Source organism: Sus scrofa, chromosome 13 (assembly GCF_054392235.1).
Source record: "Sus scrofa isolate SSC_HxYL_T2T_F1_AM1 chromosome 13, Sscrofa_HxYL_maternal_Yorkshire_Landrace_v2.0, whole genome shotgun sequence".
Taxonomy (NCBI): domain Eukaryota; kingdom Metazoa; phylum Chordata; class Mammalia; order Artiodactyla; family Suidae; genus Sus; species Sus scrofa.
Window position 1 is genome coordinate 29,609,536 of NC_139395.1, and position 25,479 is coordinate 29,635,014.

Below are 25,479 nucleotides of genomic sequence, written 5' to 3' on the forward strand. Positions count from 1 at the left end.
TGACTAAATCATGAAGAAATAGAAAATTTGAACAGACCAGTAACAAGTAAGGTGATTGAATCAGTGATCAGAAATTCTTTCAACAAAGAAAAGTCCAGGACCAGATGGCTTTGTGGTGAAGTCTTCCAAACATCCATAAAATAATTAGTGGAAATTCCTTCTCAAACTCTCAAAAACTGAAGAGGAGAGAACAATTCCAAACTCATTTAAAAGGCAAGCCTTACCCTGATACTAACATCAAAAAAACTGCTAGAAAATAAAACTACAGGCCAGTATCCATGATGAATATATACGTAAAAATCCTCAACAAAAATTCTGGCAAATAGAATTCAACAGCATGTAGAAAGGATCATACACCAGCATCAAGTGGGATTTATTTATGAGATGCGTGATGGTTTGATATTCCAATCAATAAACATGATATAATGGAGGTTTGAACAATAATCCTGTTATCTCAATAGACGAAGAAAAGCATTTGACAAAAGTCAGTACCCTTTGATGATAAAAACTTTTGACAAATTGGGTATAGAAGGAGTGTACTTCAGCAAAATGATGGCCTTATATAATAAGCTTACAGGTAATATACTTAATGGTGAAAAACTGAAAGCTTTTCATCTATGATCAAGAACAAGATAAAGGTACTCACTCTCACCACTTTCTTCAACACAGTGCTGGAGTTCTAGCCAGGGCAATTAGGCAAGAAAGAGAAATAAAAACCATCCATTTCAGAAAGAAAAATGTAAAATTATCTCTGTTTGCCAAATGCATAATCTTATATGTAGAAAACCCTGAGGACTCCACCAAAAAATTGTTAAAATTAACGAATGAACTCAGTAAAGCTGCAAGGTACAAAATCAACAAACAGAAATTAGTTTCATTATTATGTACTGACAACAAACTATCTGAAGAAATTAATAATCTAATTTACAGTCATGTCAAAAAGAATAAAATTCATGTTAGTAATAAAGTTAATCAACTAGGGTGAAAGATCTGTAAACCTAAAACTAAGAAGACTCAAATAAGTGGAAAGAGATACCATGTTCATAGGTTTGGAGAATAGTATTGTTAAAATGTCCATAGAGCGCAAAGCAATCTACAGATTCAGTATAATCCCTATCAAAATTCTAATGGCATTCTTCACAGAAATAGAAGAAAATAATTCTAAAATTTGTAAGGCATTGTGTAAAATGCTGCATAGCTAAGCAATCTTGAACAAGAAGAGCAAATTTGGAGGCATTCTGCTTCCTCGTTTCAAGCCATATTACAACACTATAATAATAAAAACAGTATGGTATTGACATAAAAACCTGATCAATGAAACAGAATAGAGAGCCCAGAAATAAACTCACATAGATATAGGACAACTAATTTTAAACAAAGGCACAAGGGATACACAATGGGGAAAGGATAATCTCTTCAGTAAATTGTCTTGGAAAATTGGATGTCCATATGCAAAAAGGATGAAATTGGATCCTTAACTTAAACCATACATAAAAATCAACTCAAAATGGATAAAAGACTTAAATGTAAGACCTGAAACTATAAAACTCCTATAAGAAAACAGAGGGAAAATTCCTTTAGGTTGATCTTGTCAAGATTCTTTGGATATGACACCAAAAGTACAGGCAACCGAGGTAAAAATAAAGAAGTAGGACTACATCAAACTAAACTGTTTCTGCATATCAAGAGAGAGAATAAAGTGAAAGGCAGCCTACAGAATGGGAGGATGTATTTGTAAACATATATCTAATAAGGGGTTAATATCCAAAATATATAAGGAAGTCTTACAACTAACAGCGAAAAAAGTTTGTTTTTTTTAATTTTAAAATGGGCAACTTTTCTAAATAAAATGTATGGCCATTAAATATATGAAAAGATCCTTTACACCACTAATCATGAAGTGAAATCACAGTTAGCTATCACTTCACATCTGTTAGGATGTGTATTATCAAAAAGTCAAAAGATAATAGATGTTGGTGAGGATGTGGAGACACTGGAAACTTGTACACTGTAGGTGGGAATGCAAAATGATGCACCTACTCTGGAAAACAGTACAGAGAAGTCCTCAAAATATTTTTAAAAATAGAGCTACCTTATTATTCAAGTATCCCACTTCTGGGTAATTATCCAAAAGAACTGAAATCATGATCTCAAAGACATATTAGTAGTCCCATGTTTATAGCAGTATTATTCACAATAGTCAAGATATAGAAACAACCTAAGTGTCCATTGATGAATGAATAGGTAAATTGAACATATAATGGAACACTGTTAAGTCTTAAATAAGAAGGAAATTCTGCAATATGCAACAACATGAATGAACCTAGAGGATATTATTCTAAGCAAAATAAGACAGTCACAAGAAGCAAATACTATGTGATTCCACTTATGTGTGGTATTTAAAATAGTCAAATTGGAGTTCCCATCATGACTTAGCAGAAATGAATCTGACTAGCATCCATGAGGATGCCGTTTCGATCCCTGGCCTTGCTCAGTGGGTTAAGGGTCTGGTGTTGCTGTGAGCTGTCGTGTAGGTCACAGACACGGTTCGGATCCTGCATTGCTGTGGGTGTGGCGTAAACCAGCGGGTACAGCTCCAATTGGACCCCTAGCCTGGGAACTTCCATATGGCATGGGTGCAGCCCTAAAAAAGACAAAATATAAAATAGTCAAATTCATAGAATCAAATAATGGCATGGTTTCCAGGAGAGTTAAGAATTATCAGACATAAACTTTTAATAAAGAAAGATGAGGAGTTCCCATCGTGGCTGAGTGGTTAATGAATCTGACTAGGAACCATGAGGTTGCAGGTTCAATCCCTGGCCTCCTCATTGGGTTAAGGATCTGGCGTTGCCTTGGGTTGTGGTGTAGGTTGCAGACGCGGCTCGGATCTGGCATTGCTGTGGCTCTGGTGTAGGTCTGCAACAACAGTTCCGATTGGATCCCTAGCCTGGGAACCTCCATAATCCGTGGGTATGGCCCTAGAAAAGACCAAAAAAAAAAAAAAGATGAGTAAATAATAGAGATGATCTATACAACACTGTACCTCTAGTTAACAACACTCTATTATGCACTTTAAATTGCTAAGAGGGTAGATCTCATGTTACGTATTCTTACCACAATATAACGGAATTAATAAAGTTAGGGAAGACCGAACATAAAATAGCTAAGCATCAACTCAAGAAGAGAAAGATAAGCTCACCAAAGAATTCTCAAAGAAAGAAAGAACGAATAAGTTTATCTATTAATAAAATAGAATTCAAAAAAATAAAAGAACACTCAAACTTTGGTTGTTTATTTAAAAGGCTCTGACAAGATAAATGAAGGGGAAAAAAGTATAAACAAATTCATTATGTTCAGTGATAAATATAGTAGATACACTAGAATAATTTTTTGGTATTCACAAAGAAAATTTTTATTATTTACAATTTATTACAAGAAAAATTTTGTTTCATGATGAATTGGAGAAAGCACCATATTTGTGTTTATGTAAAACTTGTATAGAATGCTTCTACTTGTTTCATAATTTTCTATCAGCTTTACTACTCATTCATGTTTTTGTTAAATAATATTTTCAAATTTTTGTTTGTAATTGTAAGATTTTCAATATAGAGAACAAATGAAATGCCTAGATACTACCCGAACTTAGCAGATATTAACATTTTATTCTGTTTGCTTCTGTTGCTTAATTTTTTTTGAAAGAAGTATAGTTGATTTACAAAAGTATATTAGTTTTAGGTATACACCATAGCAGTATTTTTAAAAGTTATACTCCATTTAAAGTTAATATAAAATATTAGCTATATTCCTTGTTTTATATAATATACCTTGTAGATTATTTATTTTATACATAGTAGTTTGTGCCTCTTTAGAATTCTTAAATGTTTGACAAAATTGGAAATTCCTCCCTTAAGCAAATTGTCAAAAAAGGACAGTCTATATTTCATTTTATGATGCTGTTTTAATCTTAATATCAAAACCAAAGGCAAAAGGACAGATGAAAATGCTAGACCACTGTCATCTATAAACACATATGTGAACCAATCTTAAATAACTAGTAGTAAACTGAATAACAACAATTCATGTTAAAGAAAACAATCGATATGATCCTTATGACCATATAGGTTTTACTCAAAATGCAAGTATGGTTTATTATTAAAAATACCTTAATATAACCTACCTAATTCACAGATATAAAGAGAAAAACCTGGGAATTCCCTAGTGGTCTAGTGGTTAGGATTTGGCACTCTCACCTCTGTGGCCTGGGTTCAGTTCCTAGTCGGGGAGTTGAGATTCTACTTCAAAGCTGCTGCATGTTTGGCAATAAAGAAATAACTAAACAATTAAATAAATAAAATAAAAATAAACCCTTATGTTCACTTCAGCACACAGAAGAGCATTTGATAAAATTCAATACCACTGCAAGTTTCACAACAAAAAATTTCTCTTAGTAAATTGCTAACTGAAGAAAAACAACTTTTTGTTACTTTTCAGTAGTATACAAAATATATATATATGTATATATATATATATATATATATTTGACTTTATAGTCAAATGGTAGAATCAGTCTCTAAAATTGGAGAAAAAATATCACTATGGTGGTTTTTATTGAATATTATACTTGTCCTAGCCAGTGTAATAAAAGAAGACATAAGGATTGGAAATAAAAAGAAATAAAGCTGTTAAACATGCACACACACACAAACACGGAAGTTACGCCAAATGTCAAGTGAAATGTCTCACCTAAAGATGTACAGCTGGTGAGTGACATAGCAAGGAATTCACATGTAATTTGGCTCCAAAGTCTGGACTCAACAATTTCTGCTCTGTTGTCTTAACATCATAGAGAGTAAAGACAACTGCAATCTAAAATGTGATATTATTCCTCATAAATTTCCTTACCAGTTAAAGTAATAGGCAAATTTAAAAAATATGTATTGGCAAAATTAGCAAAATTGTATATTTATCTTTCTTTAGATTTTTATTTTACTATTTTTAGGTTTTTCGCTCCTTAATATGATAAATAGTGAATATTGTTGGTCTTTGTATGTGTAGCTTGGTCTCTTTTGAGTTTATTTCCTTTGGATACATTCGCATGAGTGGGATTATTAATAGGTTAAAAATTGTGAACTATGGCTATTGAAATAATATTGGGAAATTTTTTTTCTAAGGCAGTTTGTAGTGACTATGGAAAGGTATATGATAAGTGAGTTTCTAAATATATAATTAACTCATGAATTAAGATCCTCTTTATTCATGCTTATACCTGGATAGCAGTGTTCTACTAATTTATTAATATGGCATATCTCGATCTTTTTTAAAAAATAGGCTTTGTATATCAAAATAGGTTATTAATAATTAGGTTTTTTTCATTTAAATTTTTTATTATTGAAGCTAGAAGTTATGGCTTAACCATATAATTCTATCTTTTTATATGTTTAAATTTTTCGCAATAAAAAATCTCAGCAATTTTTTCAAATCCCTTGCATTGACAATGGATAAAAGACAAATAATATAAGCAAAAGATTCATTTAATTTTTTAAAATATCAAAATTTCATATGGTGAAATACTTTGCTATGTCTGGTTTTTCTTAAAATTAGAAAGAGATAAAGTCACACTGTATACACTATATACCCAAGAGGCAATACATCCTAGTGGGTAAGAGCACAAAATTCTGGAAAAAAACTGAATTCATTCAAATCCCAACTCTATCATATACTAACTTTGGAACCTTAAACAAATTTCTTTTTTCAGCTTTTGACTTCTCTCTAAAAATGGTCATACTAAGGTTGTTGGGAAAACCTTATAAGTTGTGTGCATAAGGCACTTAGAATAATAATCTGACTCATAGTCAGCACCGAATAAGGTTTATCTATTATTATGGCAAAAGTATGGGATATCTATCAGATGTGTACAAGTAGTGGTAGAATAGATATTATAGTATCTTTTTGCTCCATCATAATTTTCTTATTTTTAATTTTGGAGCATTTTATGACCAGAGTGATGGGTGCTTCTCTTTTGTTCCTCTGTTTCTGAATAGGTGGAAACAAAATGTGTTCAATGTATATAATCTTTATAGGATAGAAAGGATGTAGGCAAAGAAGGTATAAAAGAGCTATTTCTTGGATTTGGGTTGAACTTTCTCCCCTTACACCCTCAAATCCTTATTCTTTTATTTATTTACTCTTATTTATTTTACAGATTAAATGCATTTATGAAAAATAAAAATCAGATAGTAAGATAGAATATTGTAATGCTGCAATGGATTCCTCAGTGGAAAACAACATGTATGTCAACAAAGTATGGGTTCAATGTGAGAATGAAGGTTGTTTGAAATGGAGATTGTTGTCAAGTGAGGATGCAGCCAAAGTTGATCACAATGAGCCATGGTACTGCTTCATGAACACCAACTCAAGGTATAATAAGTGCTCTGTTTCAGAAGAAGACTTTCCTGAAGAGTCTCAGCTTCATCAAAGTGGATTTAAGATTGTGTATTCACAGCTCCCTCTTGGAAGCCTAGTTTTGGTAAAATTACAGAATTGGCCAAGGTAAGGTTTTTGTTTTTGTTGTATAATAAATTAATGAGGATTAGACTTGCGAAGTGTATTAATTTTCAAAAATTTTCAGAGAATTAGCTTTTTCTCATATTGTTGGCTAGTTTTGTATTCATTGCTTTCTGGTTTCATTGTTATTCTTTCCCTAGCTTCTTTGGGTTTTTTTGGTTTTTGTTTTTGTTTTTGTCTTCTTAGGGCTGCATCAGTGGCATATGGAAGTTCCCAGGCTAGGGCTCTAATTGGAGCTGCAGCTGTTGGCCTAGGCCACAGCCACAGCCACAACAACGCCAGATATGAGCTTCGTCTGCAGCCTATACCACAGCTCATTACAACTCCGTATCCTTCACCCACTGAGCTGGGCCCAGGATTGAACCCTCGTCCTCATGGGTACTAGTCAGGTTCATTGCCACCGAGCCACAGTGGGAACTCCCCTGACTTATGGTTTAATTCTTCTTTTTCTAGTTTCTTAAATTGGAAACTTAGAGTCTTTTCTTTTGTTTTTCCATGGCAGTCCTAGAAAACTAATAAACAATATCTTGGCAGATACAGAAATCTCTAAGATATATGTCTTTTGTTAATGAGAGTTTTTCTAGGGATCAAGTATGAAATGTTATAAAAATATTTTGTATAATTATTAATTCCCTTTTTTAAAGCTATAAATTTCTTTTTAAGTACTACTTTAGCTATATTTCAAAAATTTTAATGTGTTTTATTACTATTCAGTTTGTGATTTCTTCTATGAAATGCGTTATTAGAAGTATGTTTTTAAATTGCCAAATATCCAGGATTTTAAAAATAACTTACTGAGTTCTAATTTATATCTATTATAGTCAGTTTCATTGAATCTTATTTTATGGCCTAGCCTGGACTAACTCGAAAAAAAATTATATTCTGTCATTGTTCCCTAGATGCCTGAAAGATTTTTTTCTTTTTCTTTAGATTTTTATGTATTTCCTTTTGTATAATTGACTGTTTCCCATCCTAGATTGATTTTTCCTAAGTATTCAATGTGTATTTTAAGTATACACTTTCAAATCTTTTTAAGTATTACTGTGGTTTTATTTACTTATAAGCAATTTGTTGTGGTGTGTTGCTTTGATTTTATTTTGGTACTCCTACAGTAATGATGATGAGTCAGTCTTCTTTGGTTATCCTTGGTATTATTTTTTCTTCATCTGTTTGCACTTTTCATTTTTTTTTAAGTTTTTAATTTTTCTGTTGTTGGTTTACAATGTTCTATCAATTTCTGCTGTACAGCAAAGTAACTCAGTCATATATTATTTTTTTTTCTCTCACATTATCCTCCATCATGCTTCATTACAAGTGCCTAGATATAGTTCCCTGTGCTATACAGCAGGATTTCATTGCTTATCCACTCCAAATACAATAATTTGTATCTACTAACTCCAAATTCCCTGTCCATTCTACTCCCTCCCCATCCCCTTAGGCAACCACAAGTCTCTTCTCCAAGTCCATGAGTTCATTTCTTTTCTGTAGATAGATTCATTTGTGCCATATGTTAGATTCCAGTTATAAGTGACATCATATGGTATTTGTCTTTATCTTTCTGACTTGCTTCACTTAGTAATGAGAGTCTCTACTTCCATCCATGTTGCTGCAAATGGCATTATTTTGCTCTTTTTTATGGCTGAGTAGTATTCTCTTGTGTATATATACCACATCTTCTTAATCCATTCATCTGTTGATTGACATTTAGGATGTTTCCCTGTCTTGGCTATTGTGAATGGTGCTGCAGTGAACACAGGGGTGCATTTATCTTTTTCAGTGAAAGTTTTGTCAGGATATATGCTCAGGAGTGGGATTGCTGGGGCATATTGTAGTTCTATATTAGTTTTCTGAGGTACCTCCATACTGTTTGCCATAGTGGTTGTACCAATTTACATTCCCACCAGCAGTGAAGGAGGGTACCCTTTTCTCCATACCTTCTCCAGCATTTGTTATTTGTTGACTTATTAATGTTGGCCATTCTGACTGGGGTGAGGTGGTACTTCATTGTAGTTTTGATTTGCATTTTTCTAATATTTGGTGATGTTGAACGTTTTTTCATATGTCTTTTGGCCATCTGTATGTATTCTTTCAAAACGTTTATTAAGGTCTTCTGCCCATTTTTCAGTTGGGGGTTATTGGTTTTTTGCTGTTGAGTTGTACAAGCTGTTTGTGTGTTTTATTTTTATTTATGTATGTATTTATTTATTTTGGTCTTTTTGCCTTTTCTAGGGCTTCTCCCATAGCATATGGAGGTTCCCAGCCTAGGGGTCTAATCGGAGCTATAGCCGCCGACCTACACCAGAGCCACAGCAACATGGAATCCGAGCCACGTCTGCGACCTACACCACAGCTCACAGCAATACTGGATCCTTAATCCACTGAGCTAGGCCAGGGATCGAACCCACAACCTCATGGTTCCTAGTTGGATTTATTAACCACTGCGCCACAACGGGAACTCCATTTGTTTATGTATTTTAGAGATTAAGCCCTTGTCAATTGCATTGTTTGAAACTATTTTCTCCCATCCCATAGGTTGTCTTTTTGTGTTTTTTTATCCTTTGCTGTGCAAAAGCTTGTAAGTTTGACTAGGTCCCGTTGGTTTATTATTTTTTTTTATATTATGCAATGAATTTTATTACATTTATAGTTGTACAATGATCATCACAACCAAATTTTATAGCATTTCCATCCGAAACCCTCAGTGCATCCCCCTACCCCACAACATGTCTCATTTGGTAACCATAAGTTTTTCAAAGTCTGTGAGTCAGTATCTGTTCTGCCAAGAAGTTCATTGTATCCTTTTTTTAGATTCCACATTAAGTGATGGCATTTGATGTTGGTGTCTCATTGTCTGACTGATTTCACTTAGCATGATAATTTCTAGGTCCATCCATGTTGCTGCAAATGAGATTATTTCTTTCCTTTTAATGGCTGGGTAATATTCCATTGTGTATATGTACCATATCTTCTTTATCCACTTTTCTGTTGATGGAGATCTAGGTTGTTTCCATGTCTCCACTATTGTATATAGTGCTGCAGTGAACACTGGAGTACATGTGTCTTTGCGAGTCATGGTTTTCTCTGGATAGATGCCCAGGAGTGGGATTGCCAAATCAAATGGTAGTTCTATGTTTAGTTTTCTGAGGAATCTCCATACTGCTTTCCGCAGTGGCTGCACCTATTGACAATCCCACCAACAGTGTACTAGTGTTCCTTTTTCTCCACACCCTCTCCAGCACTTATTGTTTGTAGACTTTTTGATGATAGCCATTCTGCTGGTGTAAATGGTTTGATTTGCATTTCTCTAATAATGAGTGATGTTGAAAATCTTTTCATGTGTTTTTTGGCCATCTCTGTGTCTTCTTTGGAGAATTGTCTGTTTAGATCTGCCCAATTTTTAATGGGGTTGTTTGTTTTTTTGGTATGGAGCTGCAGAAGGTGTTTATAAATTTTGGAGATTAATCCCTTGTCAGTCGATTCATTTGCAAAGATTTTCTCCCATTCTGTGGGTTGTCTTTTCATTTTGTCGAGGGTTTCCTTTGCAGTGCAGAAACTTTTAGGTTTAATTAGGTCTCATGTGTTTATTTTTTTTTTTTTACTGTCATAGCTCTAAGAGGTGGATCTGAGAAGATGTTGCTGTCGTTTATGTCAGAGAGTGTTTGGCCTAGGTTTTCCTTTTAAGAGTTTTATAGTGTCTGGTCTCATATCTAGGTCTTTAATCCATTTTGAGTTTATTTTTGTGTGTGGTGTTAGGGAGTGTTCTAATTTCATTCTTTTCCATGTGGCTGTCCAGTTTTCGCCGCACCACTTATTGAACAGGCTGTCTTTTCTCCATTGTCTATTCTTGCCTCCTTTGTCATAGATGAGTTGGCTGTAGGTGTGTGGGTTTAATTCTGGGCTTTCTATCCTGTTCCACTGATCTATATTTCTGTCTTTGTGACAGTACCATACGGTTTTGGTGACTATTGCTTTGTGATATAGTCTGAAGTCCAGGAACCTGATTCCTCCAGCTCCATTTTTCATTTTCAGGATATCTTTGGCTATTTTGGGTCTTTTATGCTTCCAAACAAACTTTAAAATATTTTGTTCGAGTTCTGTGAAAAGTGTCCTTGGCAGTTTGATAGGGATTGCATTGAATCTGTAGATTGCCTTGGGTTCTATCATCATTTTGATAGTATTAACTCTTCCAATCCAAGAGCATGCTATGTCTTTGCATCTGTTTGTGTCATCTTTGATTTCTTTCATCAGTGTCTTATAGTTTTCAGAGTACAGGTCTTTTGTCTGTTTAAGGTATTTTATTCTTTTGGATGTGATGGTAAATGGGATTGCTTTCCTAAATTCTCTTTCTGATCTTTCATTGTTAGTGTATAGAAATGCTGTTGATTTCTTTGTATTAGTTTTGTATTTCTTTGTATTAGCTTTGCCAAGTTCATTGATGAGCTAGATTTTCTACCAGTGTTCAGTAGATGTTCTGTGAGAATCATTTCCCATGTAGATAGATTTTTGATGTGTTTGTGGGCGAATGTGTGTTCCATATCCTGCTTCCTCTGCCATGTGTCCCCTCTCCTTAGAAACTCAATCTTAGCAACATCTCATAGTTATTCTTTCTTAGAAGAGTACTCACTCTTCCAATAAAGCTAAAGAGAGACTGATATAGAATCTAGAAATGCTGGTTTAATCTTTATGTAATAAAAACTAATAATAGTCAAAGGAAAATCACTTATTTGCATTCCATTACCTATGGATTTACATACTTAACATGTGTGTGTATGTGTGTGGATGAGAAATTTTCTCTTCCCATTGGCCTCTGCAGTTAGGTGCAACAAAGAGACTTCTTAGCAATTATGATATTAAGCTAGTGATGATTCCAACTCATCCATTTTGTTTTCCACAGATTAAGAATGAGGCCCACGTAAGATGCAGTCTTCTTAAATATTAAGATGACAATTTAAAAATAAAAGTTATATATTTCTTCTCATTGGTTTTAAATAAATTGCAACTGATAACATACTTAAGCTTCAGCTTCTACTGAAGGCAATAACTATCCTATTAAAGTCATTTGCACTGCATTAGCAATGTGTAAGACTTCAGTTTCTTTGTGATATATTTTCACTTCCCTTGAAGTTTCTTCTGCCAAAATTTCCCATTTCCTCCTGCAGGCATATTTTAATACCTGGTGTATATTTGACCTTGTTGTGTTTGTCCATTTTACCATCCACTACCCACATACTCTAAAATTAACCACACCCCTTCTTTGTAATTCTGATACCCTTCCACTGGGTTGCCTACTCTTCCTTTCCCTCTACACCTGTAAGCCCCCAGATAAGACTTTAGAATTTTTCCTCAATATGAAAGTGACAAATTGGGAAGTAGAAATGCACAATGCATTATTGACAGTCTGGGAGGTCAGAAAGAGGGCGAAAAATGAACATCAATTTCTTTCTTTAATCACAGCAAGTCAGAGAAAAGATGGATATAGCAGATGTAGAGAAGGAATCATGTTTTCTGCGTCTTTTTACCTCTGTTCAGATTTCCTGTAGCTTTGGTACATTCTATTTTTGGTGAGATGTACAGACTAGGAGTCAGAGAATTCCTTTGCATCACCTGAAAGTCCTCCAGTTATTTAAAGTATGATAATATTTTTCATACTTCATCTTTAGATAAGTGTGCAATATTTTTTGTAATATAACATGTTTTAAATGTTAAATAGAAGTTTTCTTTTTTATTAGCACCTAATTCTTTTTAGGAGTGTTCTCTTTTTATTTACATTTTTATAGTAATAATTTAAATTGAATACTCTTGGGCCCAATAGATTTGACTTAAAAAATAATTATATCGGAGTTCCCGTCGTGGCGCAGTGGTTAACGAATCCAACTAGGAACCATGAGGTTGCGGGTTCGTTCCTTGCCCTTGCTCAGGGGTTTGACGATCCGGCCTTGCCGTGAGCTGTGGTGTGGGTCCCAGACGCGGCTTGGATCCCGCGTTGCTGTGGCTCTGGCGTAGGCTGGTGGCTACAGCTCTGATTCGACCCCTAGCCTGGGAACCTCCATATGCCGCGGCAGCGGCCCAAGAAATAGTAAAAAAAGACAAAAAATAAAAAAAAAATTATATCAGAATTTGTCAGAAAAGTAGCATCTCATTTTACACATAACTGTAAAATATTTCTTTCTTTTATGTGTTAGGTATTAGAAATCCTGGACTGATCTACACTGAATGGAGTAGGTACTAATTATTTGGTATTGGTTGATCATATTGAAGGACCCACTTGTTCCTTGATTTCTGATAAATTGGGGGCCTCCATCACAGCTACCACTCAGTCACTTATCTGCCTGTTGAAGTCTTCTTTTGAGTGAGTTCCTTCAGAAATGTAGATATCCAGTGTAAGTTTAAAAGATACACTGCACTCAAGTTTAACTCTTAAGCACAACCCAGTAAGAGTGGCCAAATAGCAATAAGATAGTGTGATATGAGCCTGATAACAACCAGATGGTCCTCTTCATTTAGGTTCTGAACTTTCTCTTGAATTTCTATTGCACTTCCACTTCTTCCAAAGTATTAGGCTTCTTTGTGTTCCAGATAGTCTGACTAAGTTTTTAATTCTCAGCCCTTTTTTCCATTATCAATGGCTACAGGGCAGCCAGCCCTCCACATCCCCTTCCCCTAACTCAGAGAGGCCCAAAAGCTACAAGACTCTGCTCAGCATTCAGGGAAAAGACAGCCTCTTCATTCTTACTTCCCCATCCTGGTGACTGGTGCACCCAAGTCATCACCTCCTGACAGCTATATCTAGCACTCATGGACTTCCAGGAATATGTTTTTTTTAACATTAATAATGCTAAGCATGAAATATTTTCATTAGTTTACATTGTATTAGCAATTCATATCTAAAATCTTTCAGGGAGTTCCTGTTGTGGCACAGTGGAAACAAATCTGACTAGGAACCATGAGGTTTAGGGTTTGATCCCTGGCCTTGCTCAGTAGATTAAGGATCTGTGAGCTGTGGTGTAGGTTGCAGATGCAGCTTGGATTTGGCATTGCTGTGGCTGTAGCGTAGGCTGGCAGCTACAGCTCCGATTAGACCGGTAGCCTGGGAACCTCTATATGCCACAGGTGTGGCCCTAAAAAGATGAAAGAGAAAAAATAAATTAATTAATTAAATTAAATCTTTCATATAGTTGGTTATAGAAGATACATTTCTATACGTATAATAATTTAGTACAAGATCAACAAGCTAGAATCCTCAAATCCAGGCCATTTACAGATTTTGTATTTTTGCAATTTCCAATTCTTTACAGCATGATGTGTATGTTTCCTTTGTATTTTAAAATTATCTAAATAACTAATTTATCTTGTTTCTAAATAATTATCTAAATGAGGCAAAATGATGTTTTCGTATCATTCTTTCTACTTTTTTGATTGTAGCAACTACCTTACCTGGATGTGGTTGTATTAGTTTTCCTAGAGCTGCCATAACAACGTCCAAGAGTAGGTGGCTTAAAATAATAAAAATGTATTTTCTCACAATTCTGAGGGCTGAAAATCTAAAGTCAAGATTTTAGCAGAGTTGACTTCTTTGGAGGCCTCTTTGGCTTGTAGAATCTTTTTGTGTCTTCTCAATGGTCTTCCCTCTGTGCATGTCTGAGTCCTAATCTTCTCTTTTTATAAGGATAAATTTGTCATATTGGACTGGAACCCACCTTTTAACTTATTTACCTTCTTAAAGACCCTCTCCAAATATAGTCAGATTTCGAGGTACTAGGGGTCAGGACTTTGACATATGAACTTGGGGGGTGGAGGGTGGGTGGGATGACACAATTCAGCCCATAGTGATGGCCCTTTACAGTATTTTAATTTGCCAGAAACCAAAAATGTATAAAGCCCATGTTCTTTTAAACTTTGAACCAGCACAGTAGGAAACCAGAGTACAGTGAGGCCTGTTACCTGGTGAGGCCTCCTGTCTGGTAGGAGGCAGAACTAGAACCTGGGTCTTCTAATTTGAACCTCACTACTATTCTGCAGTGCTGTGAACTGAAGTAGAACTTGACAATTGCACAGATTTTTGCATGTTTGAGTATATTAGATATAAATATTTTGGATCTTGATCTATAAAATTCAGTCAGATTTCTATTGTACATTCCTTAGATACAGCTTCGTGGCCTCATTTGCTGTCTTTGCTTCCTGCTTTATTCTCTGAACAGTAGGACAGAGTGGTAAAAGGGCTAAAACTTTGTTGATATATATATAGTATGTTTTTGCCAAATGGGAAAATGAAACGTATCATAGAGTTTCTATAAGTTTATGTCATGAATGGACACACCCTTAAAGATTTATTTTTCGGTAAAGGATAGACCTTATTTCTAGTATTGAGCATTTTTAGTGGTTTGGTCACTGCCAATGACACAGATGAGTTGGGGCGGGGGGACAGCACAGAACTGCTGAGCTGTTTCGGCTTTTCCCACAGTTGTTATAGCCTCCAGTTTCAGCATAGCCCAGTAACCCTTTGGTGGTCCTGGGTCCACTAGATCTCTCCTGCCCTGTCAGAAACCCTGTCAGTGGGACAGCATTTCAGTAATTAATCATTCTGAATCATGAGAGTTGATTCAAGCCTGCAGCGATTCTGAAAAATCTTTTTTCTCTTCTCTTTCCTATTAGCAATGCCCACATGTCTCTTACAGACCATGGAAATCATGCTTTTGTTTTATACTTCTTTCTCCTCATATCTTATGAATATCTTAAGTATGTGACTATTTCAAAGCTTTCTATATCTATAAAGATGCAACTCATTACTTGTATCACTTGAGTATACTACTTTTAAATGATACAGGTATGGGAGTTCCCATTGTGGCCCAGCAGAAGCAAGTATCTGACTAGTATCCATGTGGGTTTGATCCCTGGCCTTGCTCAATGGGTCAAGGATCTGGTGTTGCCTCGAGCTGAGCTGTAGGGCACAGACACAGCTTGGATCCCATGTTACTGTGGCTATGGCATAGGCTGGCAGTTGTAGCTTTGATTCAACTCCTAGCCTGGGTACTTCTATATGCCACACCTGCAGCCCTAAAAGGGAAAGAAAGAAAAAAAAAAAAGAAAAAGAAAAGAAAAGAAAGAATAAGTATGTGTAAAATTTGTGAAACAGTTACTAAAATTCAAAATTCGACATATAATTGTAACAGATTTATTAGTGTCTACCTTTTTTAAAGCATCAAAATAATTAAAAATATTTTCTTTTGAAAGTTGGCCAGGGATACTTTGCCCTGATCCTTTTAAAGAGAAATATGTGTCCTATGACCTGGATGGAGATGTTGAACAATATCACATAGAATTCCTGGGTGATCCCCATTCAAGATCATGGATAAATGCAACATTTGTTGGACATTATAGTATCACATTAAAGGTATGTACAATAACATCAAAGCTTTGATCCTCTTGGATTTGTTTTTAATTATGGCCATTTTATTTCAGATCCTGAAAGACATATAATTATTTACTTTATATTTATATGAATAAAATAGCATACAGTATTTATTTAAACTCAAATATTTGTATTTTAAAGTGGCTGTTTCAAAGGAAGTATGCATATAAAAATAGCTGCAAGTAGTTTTAAATTTTATTTCTTTAATGCGATATAGTATAAATCAACTAAAGACTTTACATAATTGCCTTTTGAAACAGTTTTAAGAGTATCATTTGGTAATTTTTTAATTCCCTTGAGAAGACTCTAAGTTATAACCCTAGCTAAAAGGGAAAATTAATTATGGAATGCAACCAGATTTTCATATTTCAAACAGAATATTTCATTATACTAAAAACCCTTCAGTATTTTCTTGACTCTTTTTAAACTTTAAATCACACAGTGCAATTAATGAATAGACTGAACTCTCAAGTTGAAGAGAGTTAAGTGAACTGAACCTTTTTTCACAGGTTTGGTTTGTTATAAGTTAATTCAGTTATCTGTGTCTATATCTTAATATTGAAACTTTTCATCCGCAAACCATCCTTTCATTAGAAATCTGATTAAAAAGTAGATGTCAGAAACGTGAATGCCTTTGAGTTAACTGGATGGTTTCTATTTTATAGTGAGGATTATGTATATTCAAATATGCATATAAATGTATATATATTTAAGGCACTCCATTTAATCCACAGTATCAATAAATCTGTAGAAATTATTTTGGCATAAATAGTACCTTTGTTCCATTCAGCTTGAAAGTAGCTGGAGGGGAAGGCTCTTTCAGTAAAAGTATTTAAGTATGGAATAACCTCACTTAGATTCATTTCACAGTGGTTGTGAGTGAGTTGTCTGTGTGTGAGGCACCTTCTCTGCTCCCACATTTTAGATGTGTTCCTAGGCACTTTCACTGGCAACCACAGAAGACAGAAAGGAGTATTCCCGCTCTGTGCCCTTTCTAAAGGATAGAGAAACCTCCTAGCTTCTCACAAGCAGACCTTAGAATCTTAAATATTTGACAGGGTATTAAAGAAATTATATGTAAATTATATGTAAATGTGAGTAAAAAAATCAAAGTGTATTTTTAAATTGTCAGAATTTGAGTTCTGTCATGATAAATTTGAGTAGTCTGATTCCAGTGAGCATACCATTCATTAAACCCCGAGGCAAGGAACAAATCTGATTCAAACCAAAACTAAACTCAAGAATCTGTAAGTTTTTAACCCTCTGAAAGCATTTAAAGCAAATTTAGAAATTCTTGCAAAAGACCAGGAATTCAGGGCTATTTAAATTAAGCAGACTCTCAAAGCAAGAATGAAAACAGAAAAAAATAAAGTGTCTGTTTTACCTCTTCTGTCCCCTACATCACCAACTGGCAAGATGCTCTGGGTGGATTACTCACTGGGTGCCCACAGGCTCTCTGCTCTACTGTCATTCAGGGAACCTACAGATAGGCTTCTTCCTTCCTCTCTTCTTGTTTGTTTCTTCATTACATCCTCTCTTGGCACTGATAGAATAGGGTTGCCTTTTTCTATGAGTATCTTCATTCAAGGCTGAGATTTTAGTTCCTTTTACCTCACATTTAGCTGGCATGTGCCTTGCTGTCCTGCTGTGCTGTGATTCGCTTCTCTTGGCCATGGAAGGGTCTCCACTTGCCAGGAAGGAGAAACTCACAGATGATTGCCCTAATTGCCCTAATGAGAAGTCAAGAAACAGAAAGCAAAGAAGTTAACTCAGGAAATACTGACAACCAAGGTAGAAAAATGGTTTAAAATGATACATATGAGAAATTGTTTGAAAATGAATACTGTCAAACTGTGGGATTACTCAGGGATAGCTGAGATTTCCCCTACCCTTGGAGATGGAGATGGTATTGACTCCAGCCTACAGTTCTACTGCTTAGACTTGCCAAGAATTAAATCTGTTTTGGTCCTCTCCTACTGTAGCAGCTCCTGGATCCTCAGTTTCTGTCTCTGCACTGTACCACAGTGATCCAGGTGTTGAATTTACATCCCTGCCCCACAAAAAGACCATGTTCCCAAAAATACTGTGTAGCAGATAATGACCTTCTTAAAGATTTCTTATAGAAGAAATAGAAGAGGGTTGCATGTTGAACCTGCCGTCTTAGCTTCTTTCCTAAAAGTAGACAAAGAATGATAGACATAGATGATTCTCACTGCTTAAGCTGTCTTACTTTATATATTATCTCAACATTACTTCCTCCTAATTTGCATAAGCTTAGTTTAACAAGTGATTAAATAATATTTCAGAGCTTTCACCGACCATAAATTGCATTTTGCATGTATATTTTACAATGGGAGAGAAATAAGAAAAGAGTATAGGCATTTATGAGAAAATATGATAGTTTTATTTAGATTATGAAATTTGTAACTCCTCTCTTTTAGTTCATGTTTATCTAGCTTTTTTTTTCTTTCTTTTTTGAGGGGGGAAGTCAGTTCCCCCTGGTTGATATGTTTAGGGGACCACTGACATTAGTTTTATTGTTGAAAACATAGCAGAGTTCTGTCACTGTCATTCATACAGGTTATAAGCTTTTCCCCAGTAAATAAAACTACTCACAGAGACACTGGGATATACTTTAGAAAAAAAATTGAAAGCAATATTTAGATTGCATATTTGTAATTTATATTAACTATATTTTATTTTTTTCATTTACTATAAAATAAGTAGTATAAAGATAGCTGAAATTCCCTTCCTATTTTAAAGAGACCTTGATTCTCTTACAGTATATATATTCAAAATACATGTCACTCTGGTAATTACGCAGAGAAGTTAGACATGAACATGTGCTAAATAATGAAGAATTAATGAGGAGTTCCTGCTGTGGTGCAGTGGGTTAGGAATCCAAGTGCAGCAGCTTGGGTCACTGTGGAGGTGTGGTTTGATCCCTGGACTGGCACAGTAGGTTAAAAGAATCTAGTGTTGCTGCAGTTGCAGTGTAGGTTGCAGCTATAGCTCAGATCCAGTCCCTGGCCTGGGAATTTACATATGTCATGGGTATGGCAATAAAATAAAATAAAAAAGCTAATGCATGGAAGTTTCTAGTGGCCTAGTGGTTAAGGATATATAGCCTTATACCTGCAATGGCTCAGGTCACTGTTACAGTACAGGTTTGATCCCTGGCCTAGAAACTTTTGCATGCCATGGGTATAGCACCCCTCCCCCAAAGAAAAGTTGATGCATTGAGTACATTTTTTCCCTAGTTAGCACAAATGTTGTTTCTTTTATATTTAGTAAGTACATGTCTGCAGAACCCATTATTTGCAAGTTTATTTTTTCACTTAGACTACATGACTTAGTTTAGCATTTCTTAAGTCTGGTTTTGCATAGAAGTACAATAAAAAATGACAGCAATGAAAGCATAGCAATGCTTGGGCTCCAGTCTCCTGGATCAATTAAATCAGAAGCTCTAGGAGTAGGACTAAGCCTCAGCATTTTTATGTCCTTCAGATGAATCTGACATGCATCCCAGAGAGAAAGAACCACTGATTAAGTTTTCCCAACTTGAGGCAGTAGAGTTTTGTTGGTTTTATCTCTGCTGGTGTAATAATGCGACTATGGTCATGCCTGTGGCATGTGGAAATTCCTGGTCCAGGGATCGAACCTAAACCACAGCCATGACCAGAGACCCTACAGTGACAACGCTGGATCCTTAACCTGCTGCCCCACCAGGAAAATCCCTAGTCTTTCACTTTCGCTTTCCTGGAAATGATGGTGATTGCCAGAGGTACATGCTTAACCCAGTAGTGATCAGTTTCACTGAATATAGCTTTAAAGTTATTCTTGTCATTCAGCATTATACATAATTTACAGATATTACCGATAAAGCAATGTATAATTTGAGCTTAATATTTATAGTATATTTAAGCTGACCATCTATCTTATACATTAGAGTCATTATAATTTTTACTCAACATAGATTATATGCTCCAACCAATGATGGCCTGGCCTATACTTTTCTGGTTCTTATACCACCAAGAAAATATAAATAGTTCACCCTTTATACTATGATGCTCCTGTAGTAAAATTAAGTGTTTTGCTTTTTTTTTTTTAAAGTCCGTGCTGTGAATGGATTCTTGGATGTATGCTTTATTAGTCTGCTCACTACTGTATGTAGGATAAACCTGTGGATATGCAACCATTTCTTTGGGTACCAGATGTCATTTAGGTATTTACCCATTATGTTAGGGAGTTGCCTGTATTTTCCAGGGAGATTAAAAAGGGAGCTGTGCTATATTGCTAAACTTGAGCACTGCACCTCCTAGAACTGTGCTTCCTGAGTGGTTCTTTAGTACTATTTACCAGAATTTCCCAGATTTCTACCTAACTTTATAAAGTAGAGTTGCATGTTTGATACTCTTGTGGTGGGGAAAGGCCAATGAGTTGTGAATTGAGTGATGATTATCTGAGCATGCAACTATGTTCATTGAAATATTCTCCAGAGTTCTCTCTTTCTCTGTAGCCCCGTGACTGGTAATGTTTGAAATTTGGTTTGCTGCTCTGGACTACTCTTAGCAAAGGCCTCCACTGCCAACAAGTAGCAGCTATGCAGTGTGAAGAAGATATTGGCCTTCTAATAGGATTATTCCAACAGATACACTAAGATAACACAGAGGATGTCACAGTTCTTTGTAACCTGTGTCTTTAAAAGGTTTATTCCTGAAGTTTTAGTACTCTTTAGAATAGAGCCAAAGGACCGATATCACACTTTTCTAATTTCTCTAGTCTGCAAATAGAATAACACCATTTGTTATCCTATAATAATTTACCATATAACTTGATTTATTTTCTGTGCAATGATAAACACATGAGTAGAAGTTACCAGCATTGATGATACACTGAATATAAATCTAGTCTAAAAATATCCTCCAACAAAGGGCTCTGATGTCAACATGCACTGCAGTGACTTCACACAAGCCCATAAAGAGCAATCATATAATTGAATCCCTACTGCAGCCTAAGGATTGAGTAGATCTTTTTATAATAATATAATATAACAAATAATATTTAAAGTCTCACAGAAATCCCATGAAGATAGGCATCATCACTATTTGACATATGGAAAAAACTGAGATTCAAGCTACATGTGTAGCCCAAGGCCAATTAGCTGCTAAGTGATGGGACAGTGATTAGAATCAAGATGTCTAACTCCTGAGTTCCTTTGTGGCCTAGCAGTTAAGGACCCAGTGTTGTCACTATAGCAGCTCAGGTCACAGCTGTGTCACGGGTTGGATTCCTGGCCTGGGAACTTCTGCATGCCATGGGTGCAACCAAAGGGGAAAAAAAATTCCTGACTCTAAGGTCCAGTTTACCTATGCATAATGTTGAATGTTTTTCTAATTTATTGTTGAATGTTTTTCTAAATTTTTACCTGTGAAATGAGGAACATTTTCATCTTTTAATCATTTTTTTAAATTGAGATATAGTTGCCTTGAATGTTGTGCTAGTTTCAGCTATACAGCAGAGTAATTCAGTTATACATATATTCATTCTTTTTTCAGATTCTTTTCTCATATACATTATCATAGAATATTGACTAGATATCCCTGTGCTGTACAGTAGGTCCTTGTTGGTTATCTATTTTATGTGTAGTAGAGTATAAATATACTAACTCTACAGGTTTGATGATGGCAATTTCTGGTATACTTGCTCTTTATTTGCTGCTTCATGTTTCCCTTTGGAGGACTAGTGATGAAGCAGAACTCTTGATATTTTCAAATTACATTTGTAGTAGTTGTTTGACAAGTATGTCTAGATTAACATCTATTTGAGCAAGTGTTTTGCTTCCAAGATTCATTTGGATCCATATTCTAAGATTGTAGTCTTTAATATAGATTAATGAGTTCCTGTTGTGGCTCAGCGGGTTAAGAACCCATCACAGTGTCCATGAGGATAAAAATTCAATCCCTGACCTCACTCAATGGGTTAAGGATCCGGCATTGCCAATAGCTATAGTGTAGTTCCCAGATGTGACTTGATCTAGTGTTGATGTGATATGGGCCGGCAGCTGCAACTCTGATTCTACCCCTAGCCCAGGAACTTCCATATGCTGCAGGTGTGTCCATAAAAAAAAAAAAAAAGATTAGCGATTTGTTTTTTTGAATCACCAGGTCATCAGGAATCATTTTGCTCTTAGAGTAAACAGGAAGCAAATCTATTGAGCCAACTCTTAGTGAAAACCAAATTTGAAAAAAAAAAAAAAGTTTGTACATATATATATACACACACACACACACACACGTATATATTTGTGTGTATTCTTACACCATGTTCCTGCTAGCAGATAATCTGTATAGCTACTAAACGCTCAGTAAAATTTTTATCATACTAATTCCATTTTTGGTATTAGGTATAAAATTTGCTGTAATTTTGGTATTATTGTATTAAGATGTTTTTTGGTGGTTTACTTGTTTTCCAAGCATCCTTTCGGTTTTGTAGAAAACTGTAGAAAGTTTAAGGGAATTAACACATAATTAGAACATATTTCTATAACTGTGACTATTTGTGAGTAATATGCCAAGAAAACTTTTGTAGCAATGTATATTAAGAAAAAAAATGAAGTTGTCATAGTGGTTAAAATGGCAGTCTCTAGAGCAAGGTTATTTGGGTTTGAAGGCTGGCAGATGTTTGACCTGAGGGAAGTCACTTATCCTTTACAAATCCTATGTGACTCATCTTAAATTGAAGGTAATAACAGTATATGCCTCAAAAAGTTGTTACAGGGGTTATCTGAGATTACACATTTAAAGCATTTAGCATAGTTCTTATCAGATAGTAGGCTCTTAATAAACATTAGTTGATCATTATCATTGGAAGTGCAGGTGAAATATGTGGATACATTACTAATTTCCTCTTGTAGAAATCCAGATCCACAGGAGGGAGTACCAAAAAATTTTACCAGGAACGTTAAGGTGGAGAATAATATCTTTTATTTTGACTAAGAGTGTATGTGAAAAATAACATGATTTTAGTGGGGGGTTTTTGTTTTGTTTGCTTGTTTTTTTTCTTTTTAGAGTCATACCTGCGGCAAATGGACGTTCCCAGGCTAGGGGTCATATTGGAGCTGTTGCTGCCAGCCTATACCATAGCCACAGCAATGCCAGATCCGAGTCGCTTCTGCAACCTACACCATGAGCTCATGGCAACACCAGATCCTTAACTCACTGAGAGAGACCAGCATCAAACTTGCATCCTCCTGGATACTATTTGTGTTCGTTACTGCTGAGCCACAACAGGAACTCGCGATTTTAGTGTTTTTAATCAGCCAGTACAGTGCTCCCAGAAATTGCAAGAAATGGGACCAAGTGATTGTCTTATCCATTGAATTTTAGTACATGACTTAAAGTGGCCATTGCTGCAATGCTTTTCTAGTTTAGTATAAACAGAGGTGCTAAGACCTCTTGAAAGCCAGAGATAGGTTAGAGCCTTTTTCATCCAACTCCTTGGTGATAAATAGTCCCCAGTATCAACAGTGCCTCAAGAATACTTTAGACTTCTTTGACGGAATTTGGAAGGAGACTAGGAAATATCATGCAGGTTCTTTGCAACTGAATGAAACCAGTTTTCCCCCTATCTCTGTTCTGGTTTTTTTGGTTTAGTCACAAAAATATTTGTGTATGCTAACTTTTCTGCTTGAAACTAATTGTTGGATTCACCTCTGTCATTGCTTGACTTCATCTCTTTTGAATTTAGATAGTTGTGAACTTTGCTGGAGTTAAAAGTCCAAACTCAAATAACATGACCAGCTTTACTCAGTTCATAAGGGAACAGGTGCATCATCAAATACATGAAAAATGTATTAAGCATTGATTGGATTTCTCATATCAACTTCTCAATAGAACAGCAATAATCTTTCCTAAGAAATTCCGGTACATACCTTTCTCAACTTTCTAGAAGTGTTTATTTTCTGTTAACCAGAGTCAGATCATTGTTTTTAAGCCAAAATACCAGGCTCACTGAATTTCCATCAGGGTCACACCCCTCAAGAGTAAGGCTGCCTTATAACAAGTCTTTTATGTCGAGGTTCTTAAGCTAGTAAACAGTTCTAGAGTAACTTGTTGGTACATTCTTCCATTAGGGAATGTGAAGTCTAAAATTTGTAATCATGTAACTGAAGGGTTACAGTTGATATATTATTAACTTCTGGAGTTCCTGCTGTGGTGCAGTGGGTTAAGAATCTGATTGCAGCAGTTGGAGTCACTGCAGCAGTTGGAGTCATGTGTTTAAACCCTGGTCCAATGCAGTGGGTTAAAAGTTCCAGTGTTGCCAGCAGCTGTGGCTCGGATTCAGTCCTTGGCCTGGGAACGTCCATATGCTGCAGGTGCAGCCATAAAAATAATAATAATAAAAATTTTTAAATAAAATATCTTCTGACTGAGGGTTAGAAATAGTCTGTGACTCAGGCAAAACCCTAAACAATGCTAATTAAACCAACTTTGAATTACTACTTCCTTGTCATTTTGTTTAGCTTTCAGAATATGCACTGATTGTGTTATATTTAACCATCCTCTTCTCCCAGATCTCATACCTGCTTGTATGATTCTATTTTTAAACAGCGTCAGAGCATCTTACTGTAATAAATACAACAGTTGTTTTCCCATAAACACATGTTCCATAAAAAACAAGCAAATGTGGAGTAAAAAGTATCAGCCAAGTATGTTAACTTGTTTTTTAGGTTTAGGTCTTAATGTCCATCATACTGTTCCTTAAAGAGCCAGTCCTGACTTTTTCAAAGCTCAGGGCAAATGAGCACATGCTCTTTTCATGGCTGATTTAAATCCATTCTCCCAATTCTGTTTAACATCCTGAGCTGGATCAGGGAGCCTGGCTAGGGCTATGGGAGATAGCAGTCATTGAGATAAGCATGGGCCTTCAAAATTATCTACTGACTCAGAGTTCTCTTGCTTCCTGTTCTTTATTTCATCATTATATTACTAATATTTCACTATCATTTTACAAAGCAGTAAAATGCTTTCTTGCTATGAATTTAATGATATATTCAGTTTTGCAAAATAAAATTTCTATAGCTTGAAATCAAAATTATGTAAAATACTTTAACCTGTACATAATAAATACATTTAAATTTCTTATTCTTTTTAAAAAATTATAAAATATGTATAAATTTTTCCATTTTAATCATACATAAAACAGTGATTTAAGTTTTTACTACTGATTAATACTCCTAGAAAAAAATTTCCTAAGCAATATAAATAATGACAGATGAAAGTTCCCTGTCTTTTCAACACAGTTTATTTCTTATGATATGGACTACAAGCTCTTCATAACATCACTTTTGAGATTAGTGAAACAATTGCCTTTTAGTGAAGTATCATTTTATAGTCATTGAGCCCATGAATTCTGGAACAAGATTGCCTGTGTTTGAATTCCAGCTCTATCACAAACTTGGGCAATTTCTAAATTCAGTGCCTCAGTTTTCTCATCTATAA

General features: G+C 35.2%; 1 protein-coding gene across 40 annotated transcripts in view; it reads left to right on the forward strand.

Annotated features, from left to right (window-relative positions):
* ZCWPW2 (zinc finger CW-type and PWWP domain containing 2) overlaps positions 1–25,479 on the forward strand; it is a 142,166-nt gene that overhangs the window by 50,908 nt on the left and 65,779 nt on the right. For 23 of the 40 annotated variants that reach the window (XR_014822557.1, XR_014822552.1, XR_014822555.1 and 20 more), the window contains exons 3-4: positions 6,444–6,552; positions 15,799–15,958. The exons of 1 other annotated variant lie outside the window; for it this stretch is intronic. Coding sequence is in view for 30 of the 39 variants with exons in the window: in XM_084987353.1 (XP_084843479.1) it covers positions 6,444–6,552; positions 15,799–15,958 (269 nt within the window). In the remaining 9 variants the exon portion in view is untranslated. Of the gene's footprint in view, positions 1–6,205; positions 6,553–12,749; positions 12,786–15,798; positions 15,959–25,479 lie in introns of those variants that run through there. 16 more of the 40 variants (XM_084987365.1, XM_084987386.1, XM_084987366.1 and 13 more) reach the window with 4 other exon arrangements.